General features: G+C 42.8%; 1 protein-coding gene across 4 annotated transcripts in view; it reads right to left on the reverse strand.

The window, feature by feature from the left end:
* Window positions 1–6,377, reverse strand: part of UBE4B (ubiquitination factor E4B) — a 38,097-nt gene extending 31,720 nt beyond the window's left edge. For all 4 annotated transcript variants that reach the window (XM_057431787.1, XM_057431779.1, XM_057431770.1 and 1 more), the window contains exons 1-2: window positions 6,183–6,377; window positions 458–644 (exon numbers count right to left, since the gene is read on the reverse strand). In XM_057431787.1, coding sequence (XP_057287770.1) covers window positions 458–644; window positions 6,183–6,206 — 211 coding nt within the window. In that variant the 5' untranslated portion in view covers window positions 6,207–6,377. The remainder of the gene's footprint in view (window positions 1–457; window positions 645–6,182) is intronic.
* Between the last annotated feature and the right edge of the window lie 2,057 nt (window positions 6,378–8,434).

The raw sequence follows: 8,434 nt of genomic DNA on the forward strand, positions 1-8,434 counted from the left end.
GTCAGTGCCTACTATTTTTAATTGTGCCAAACATTAGTAATTAAAGATCAAAAAATGAACTTGGGACTGATTGCTAAAGCATGCACAGAAACCGATCAATAAAAACTGTGTTGCAAGACTGAGAAGGGTTTTTCCCCTGTCTCCTTGACAGATTGGTTTTCTCTTCTGTGATAATCTGTAATATTAAACTGTATTACAATCTACTTTCGTAACCCATATATTAAATGCCATTAGTTTACTTATACCTGGCAGATAATTGTATCTAACCATTTATTATTTGGAAAATGGAACCAGAAGTACCTTCATTCACCATTTTGGGATGTTTCTTTCTGAACATTATTTTTAGCACAGCAGAAACAGCATGAACAGTAGTGTTTGTGTTCTAGACATCAGGAGATGTCTACCAACTTTCAGTAGACGTACAACAGTAGTACTTGTCGCCAACGTGCCAGCCTACCTGATGCCCCAATCGGAGAGGTAGCTGGGGTCATGCTATGGACATTTAGGCCTAGGCTATGGGATGGTCCTGGGCCTGGTGCTACTACAGGAGGTCCAGGCGGGGTCTCTCTCTGCGGTGATGTAAGTGGTGTAGTAGGCTGGGATGACGGTCCACCGGCCAGCCGAGCCAGGCGCCGCCGACGGATCTGCACAAGGCAAACGAAATGACAACAAGGAAGTTTGATTGTACGTATGCACATGCACCCCAAGGTTGCCCTTGGGCCCTCCTACACGGTGGGGCATTACTCCTCTGAAACTGCAAATACAGAAGCTTTACTTGATAACCTGCTGAACCCAGGTGACTCGTACTGCTGTTGCTCTGTGTGACAATACTGCAACACCCTTCACGTTTAGGCTTTAAGTATGTGTTTGCTGCCTTGGAAAACCACGTGCACTGGAGAACACTGTGTTTGTCCCTCGAAGGGTTGTGTAAGACACGTGTAATATTTACTGCTCAGCAACTTCCAACCCTGTAACACTCCTCCCCGTTTATTTTGGCATTTGACAAACGGCATTAATCCAACAAAAGGGACAATCTGAACATGACCTTTGCCTTAATTTCACACCACATGATACTAGTCACCCGTGCTAGTCATCTGCTGGACAGAGGCATCTTGAGAAGTAAGGACAGATGGTAAACAACATCCTCGCATCACCTAGAGACATTTCAGCACACAATTTGAAACAACAGATTAGCATCTGCCTTCGACTGCATGACACTAATATCATACATGAGAAATAGACTAAAGAAAACCTATAAACTCATAATTTTAAGTTCTTCAGTTGAAACTTGAAGCACAAATGAAAACCAGAAATCATTTATCATCAGGCTGCCTGAGAAGATCAGTTCCCAAAGCTTACATCTTCAGCTCAAAACAGGCCCAGCACAAAACACAAGTAGCATGTTTGAGGGTGTCCACTCCCTGCAAAAATAAGCAATCCATGTAATTCCCTCTTTGTATTAAGATTCTCAAGCACTGTATGCAATGCATCAGTTTCCATTGCTGCTCATAATCCTAAAGAACTGCCAAGCAAGGGAAAGAGCGAACGAAAGATTTGTGTCAAGTCAACGTCTGCGCTACAGCACTGCAGTCATTTAATGGCCGGTGAAACCTACTCCAACAGGAAGAAGACCAGATCAAATGAAATCAGCCTTCAAGAACAGTGGGAAAATGCTGTCCGGAACCACATCTCCCTCCATGACAGGCGTCGCCACAGGAAGAAAACAAATTCTTCTTGTGCGTGTGTTCTCAAGATAAAAAGAATAGAATGGCTTAATCCCTCCTCCTTGTCAAGCAAAATAGGGGAGCTTATTGCATACATAAATAGTACAGCTTCACTGTAAGCAGAAGCTGTATTTACATATTAGGGGCTCTAAGATGCTTTTTAAACACCTTCATTTTTCTCCACTTGTACCTCACATCTTATGTTTTCAGCTGCTTATCTGAAAACATGACAGAACCACCTCACCCCTCAGAGGCATGCCTGAGAACACTGTGTCAGCTACACGCCCCCATATCCACCTTCCCTACTGGTGAACCCAAATGAAGTGTTCCTAGCTTACCAAGCTGTACCAAAACTATTATCAATAAAACCATCCAGTTAAATTGTACATTTGAATTAGGGGGATTGAATGAAAGTTTTAGAAGCTGTTTCCTTTCCATTCAACTGCTCTGTGACCGTGTTTTTCAGATAAAGGAAGGCAGGGAGGAACAGAGGATAAAAAATACAAATACACACACAAACAGCCCATATATGCAGCAGTGTCTGAGGGACAAAGATGCAGATTAATTATGTAAAAGGCAAGAAAAATAAAGGTAATGTGAAACTTTTCCACAACTGCTCATATTCATCCTTACTAGCTAGCTCCACATCTGATAACGGGAAGGAAACGTGAGAGGAAGAATGCATAGATAATCAATATATTTATCAAATACAGTCAAACATTGACTGTCCCTTACAAGGCATGACTTGCACAAAACCTCTCCTCATCATCTCCCAGTTTCAAGCAGATAATGGAGGCTCCTTGTGCCACTCAGCGTTTCTTCGCCTACAGTGCTAGGCAAGATCAGTGTCCAACTGCACCAAAACCATCACTGTCCAAATGGGAGGGCACCAAGACAAACTTTCTGCCTTGTGTTTGCCACTTAATCCATCAAGCACCCATCTTTCTTAGGGACCAGTCCCCAGAGTGAAACCTGCCCTGAAAATTCTGGAAAGGGCATGGAACACAGAAATCTGCACAGAGCTGCCTTTAGGTAAGACATTACAGGTAAAACTAGCACAGGGTTTTTCCCTGCCCCTTTACAGATGATAGGCAAATTATACTTATCTTCCTTACAGCTGAACAAATCAACCTTAAAATATAAATACACTCTGAATACTTTTTCCACTGAAGGAGACAGCTTTCACAGCAGAGGGTACGTTTAGCAATTGCTAAAAGACCAGATTTGGTTCTTGGATACCCTGAGATATCATAATCTTCTAGGTTTACATAAAATTATCATAGAAATCTGGAATTTGATCTCAAGATTAGAAAGTTCTAAGTAAGAGCAGGAAAAAGGGAGAAACAAAGATATTATCGAAAGACAAAGGTGTGAGCTGAAAGAAAAGTTTGGGAATACACTACAGAACTGGGGCACACATTCTATCCAGGTAACCTCCTCGTGCCTTAAGATTTAAACAGCACTGAAAGGGGACTCGGACCAAGTAGCTTGTTTGCACAATACCAGGCACAAACGAGGCCCCAAACTGTTGCCTTCACATAACACAAATACCATGGGTTGGGACTGGGCGAGTTTGAAGCAACCTGTTCTCATTTCAGACTGACTCTCCAAATGACCATGAAGAAACACATAACTGGGGGGGGTTAAATATTTTCTTAGCAAAGGTTAGGATACCTCAATAATCCCTAACCCCTGCTTTCAGCAATAAGTACCTGCAATGGTGACATGACAAAGCTTTTATGTAGTGTTTATTACCCAATGGCAACAAGTGATTTGCTACTAATAATTACATAGGCTACAGAACAGACAATGCCCATCTTCCCTACACAGCACAACTCCACAATATAGAGCTTAAAAGGTGCATTAAAAAAACTCTAATTGGTTGAATGGAAGAGGATTGATTAGTACAACTGTTGCTGGACACATCTGGCCTATGTCTTTGCAGAGTAGTTTTCAGATCTATGATTTTGATCTTACTGGACTTCTTCAAAGCTGTTTGTGGAAACACTACAACAAGCAATGTAAAAACAACCCCGTTAAAGACAGTTAACTGATAACTTAATTTTGCATCAGACCAATAACGGTGCAACCAGGAAGACTGATACCTCAGGCTCATGTGTTCTCATCTGCTTTACTGGCAACTGTTTAGTGAAACTAAGGACATTTTTTTATCCTGTGATGTAATCCTTTAATCACTGAAGAGTTCCAAATCTATACAATAAAGGGTAATTTGAATGAATAGCTTTATTTTTCTTGTATTCATTAGAGCATGTTAAGTTGGTTTAAGAAATGCTTCATTTTCTGGTGACACTGGTCACTCCCCATACTCAGAAACACTACTAAAAAATCATGTAAGTGTTTGAAGATCGTACATTCACCTCATTCTTTGGAACTTTATGCCACATTTGGCTTGATTCTGCCTTTTTCTATGCAGTCCCTATTCGCATCTTGAGCTACCACTTGTGCTCAAATTCACACACTAAAAAGGAATTTTCTTTTCTTGCCTCCTAAGGATTTTAGAGTGCTCTGTAGTGAATGCCACCTTCCAGTGCTTTAACACAGTAAATACTGTGAAAATTGAAGCTAAAATACATCCTATAATCCCAAAGCCATTATCAATTGGATGTCTCTCTTCTTTTTCAGTGACATCTGTTAATGTTATACTTAATTATACTGCATATAAGAAGATAATATAAACTAAAAGAGGCTTGTCATTGTTTTCAATATGAATGATTTGTGTCACCTTTAGCTACTGCGAGACAGGCGGTTTAAATCAGGTAGAACTCACATATTTTAGAAGGCCATTTTTTTCCACAGAGTCCAGCTCTGATCCAGCACCCCCTGTACCAAGTAACAGTGAAGTGGAGATGTGGAGGAATATTAAAATAGATTTGGCTCTGACTTTTCAGTGATGGGTCCATTAACAATAAAAGGTGACAGCACGACTCTCTTAAAATGATGCAAGATGAAGTTTGCCTCTAGCAATCACTTAAAAGACTTGCTCAGCTTTGGTCCTAGCTGAACTGTACCAGGAAGAACTTGAGTCATACAATCACAGAATGGCTCGCGTTGGAAAGGGCCTTAAGATCTTTTGCCAGAAAAGGTAGATGAGGTCCCTACTGGGGAACACATTTTCTGCAGCCTCAGATCCATGACGCAGTGTTTTGGATGATGTCAGTAATTCACTGAAGCAGTGACACAACCAAGCTTACATAGGTTAAATGATTCTGAAATTAATCATAAACCACCTCACAATCAGATGCAGGTTAACAACCCGAACTGCATGTAAACAAGGCCTTCATGAAATACACCTGTAAAATTAGAGCTCCCTTTTCACACGAGGAGTTACAACAGCAGCGTCCTGTTCCACTCTCCTCAATGGGAATTATACTCCTGAACGCTTCCATGGAGCATGAGGACCTTCATCAACTAAATAACATGAAGTATTTCACCCTAATTTCTGCTGCAATGTAATAGGATTGCTAAACTGTCATACACGATGTCATCAAAACCATCCTAACTTTTAAGGATACAAATCTGAGTGACAATAGCTGCAACCTTGCCCTATAATCCCACCATAAGATACAGTATAGGACAAAAATCAGATCTTTTGATCCTCATTGAGTCTAAGTACAATGAGCCTGTGTTGCAGCTGGTCCAACATAATACATCTTATATGTATACAATACACTTTGACATGAAAATATGACTTTAAAGAGATAAGTTTTCAAATTGTACATGATTTGGGCATTATATTGGGAGAGTGGGAAACTCCCTATATCCTTATCAGTACCATAAGAGAATTCATTTGAGAGTCCTCCAATACGTGAGCAAAACATAAGACCTTAGTCTATACTTAAATAGGAAAACACCACCCTTGAAAAAGAAGAAACAAGGCACAGTCCACATTATTCCATGTCAGAATTCCTTGTCGATTACAACAGAACACATAGAACCAAAAGAAGCATCAGAAAACTGGCCAGCTTGTTTCAAACAACAGCTTCAAGAAGAAATGATATTAAATATAAGACCACACACACATCCACTTGCTTCTCAGCAAGGACTCAGAGGAAGCAAGCTTTTAAGTTATTCACTATGTTTAAAAGTAGGGATTTTTTTAAGTCACAAAGAACATATAAAACGCCGAGTGCTGGCCACAGAAAGGAGACATCCTCCAGACAAAGACTAGGTATAGCAGATGGACGAAGGGAACAATTAACAAGGGGAGAAGCAATAAAACCCCATCGACCAGCCTGGGGTCGCAGGTCAGGGAGTGCAGAGAAAGGATGGACACGGGAAACACGGAGCACAGACAGCAGGCGATGGCACACACCTCAGTAACACCCCTTCCCTCACACACCTTCAACCCTGGGGCCAGGAAAAGGGCCCAGGAAGAGCCCACCGCCCTCACCCGCAGGGCCCGGCCGCCCCCTGAGGCCCCGGGCCCCTCAGACTCACCTCATCCGCACTCAGCTCCTCCATCGCCTTCCTCTTAATGGTGAACGGAGAGAGGGCGCTTTCCTCTGCCCCGCCGCGGGGCAGCTCCGAGGAAGCGCTCTCCTGTCGCCTCTGCACCTCCGGAGAGCCTCACAAGGGCATCTCCGGGGCAGCCGTGCCGCGCCTCGCCCACCGACCGCCGGCCCCAGCCCCACCGCCGCCCCCGGCCCGCTCCCCGCCTGCCCTCCGCGCCTCGGCTGCTGCCGCCGCGGCCTCAGGGGAGCCGCTGCCCCGCTGCCCCGCTGCCCCCGCCGGCCCGCACCCCCCGGCCCCGGCCCCCGCCCGCACCGCGGCCCCTGCCCCGCGCGGGGATTATTCATCAAAACAAGAGGGCAGCGGCGGCCATTCCTGGTGAGGAGTGATTGAGGTAATACAGACTTTGTGTCTGATTATTGCAGCCCGTGTAACGTGCTAGTGAAGGCACTCGGCTTCCAGTGGGCCTCAGCCAAGCGTAGTCTGAACCTGAGGTATTTTTTGTCTTGTCTTCTGTAAAAACCCAAGCTTTTCTGTGCCCGGTTGTTTCATTATACCACAGAGTTATATTTTTGTGAGATACATTAATTTTTCCTTCTCTTTTCTCCTTTGAAATGAAACTGCTCTAGAGAACAAAATGGGGTCTGCTTTGGCTTTAATTGGATACTTACTTCCAGCTCTGCTTGTCTGATCCATTATAATACATGTGGACTGTGCTTTTGGTTTTCCATTATCTCTTTTGATTGTAGAATCCAGAAGGCAATGTTTCTGTTCACCTCTATAAAGTACTTTCACATGCAGCTGGCATACCTTAAAATCATCATAATACCCATGGTCAGCAGTGGCCATGGAAAAGTTTCACCATCAAAGCAATATTGTAAGGTAATTGGAGTGAAACATCTTTGAGGAGAGCCCGTCAGGTGTTCCTCTGGGGAGGTTTGTTCTCATCCTTCAGTTCTATAGCTGAAGTGCATACCTTGGCAAAGGCTGACTTAGTGTCTTGTCTTTCCCCCCATGTCCAGAGCATGTGATTGCTCCCTTACTTGTTTCACCTGCCATTTCAGCATGTTTAATTTGTATTTTATGAACGCATGTGAATTCGTTTGCATAGAAATGAAATCAGGATAAGCAGTTTTGTCGCTCTAGGACCTTCTCTCATCCTCAAGATCCCCAAAGCATCCTCAAGCAAGCTCTGCATAGCATTGCCTGCTTTCAAATCAGTTTAAAGCAGGAAGGAAAGTAATATCACTGCTAATAATAACTTTTCTGGATTTCTAACAGTAAAGAGTTTCTAATAGCAGCCTTACTAATGAATTATTGCACTTCCAGTCACACAGGTTTCTAAGGTTGCATTTTTCTGATGTTTACTTGGAGTCTCTCTTTGCGCTAACAGAGTTCCTAAGGTCATCGTTGCCTTCCTGTATTGCTTTTCATGCGTATCTTAAAAGCTGTGGGGTTTGAGGGGATCTGCAATATTTAACACTTAAAATACTGCTGTTAGGAACCTCTAGAACTTAAATAAGGACTCGATACGTTCCAGAGGTGCCATCTAGTGGGGTAGCCAAGTGTGTGTTACTGGTGCTGTGTATTGCTGATAGTGTGACACAGTAGGTCTGCTGCATGAATTTGTTATCTATATTGGAATAACATGGGAACAGTAGTTTCATTTTCAAATAAATGAAAACTACTCAGTTTCAGAAGGAAAACACTGTTAGGATCTATAGAATAAACACCAGGCATTTTATGCCTGGTTCCCCAAATTTCCCTAACCGTATAAAGAGTACTAGCTCTTTTCTCTGTGTTTTGGAAGCTAGGTTAAATTTACACAGGGCTCTAGTAATCGGGGGGGGGGGGGAAATGTGTCAGTCTAACCAAAAGGCCTCCATGATTCATCACATGCTGTCGTCTGCCTCTGGTGGTAGCGTCTGCCTCTGGTGGTAGCTTTAAGAATTTGGAAGTGACAAGAATTCCCAGAAAAGTGGTACTAATATTTTTAAATGTCAGGGATTACTTTAGAGGTTTTTGTAATAGAAAGTAATTAAGCCAAGATTAAGCTAGATTTAATCAAACTCTCTTCTTCTGATTAGTGATAAAATCCCTGCAGTGTTAGGGCTAGCAACAATATGCAGCGACTCATTTCACATGTAACTACCACGTTGATCTGATCACTTACATGTGTTTACATGAGGCAGAAGAAAGCCTACTTCTCTATGCAGCATTACACAAGGTCAAAAAGAAAG

The sequence above is a fragment of the Pezoporus wallicus genome, unplaced genomic scaffold, assembly GCF_028554395.1.
Source record: "Pezoporus wallicus isolate ANWC-B61680 ecotype Strahan unplaced genomic scaffold, APGP_CSIRO_Pwel_v1 contig_8006, whole genome shotgun sequence".
Taxonomy (NCBI): Eukaryota; Metazoa; Chordata; class Aves; order Psittaciformes; family Psittacidae; genus Pezoporus; species Pezoporus wallicus.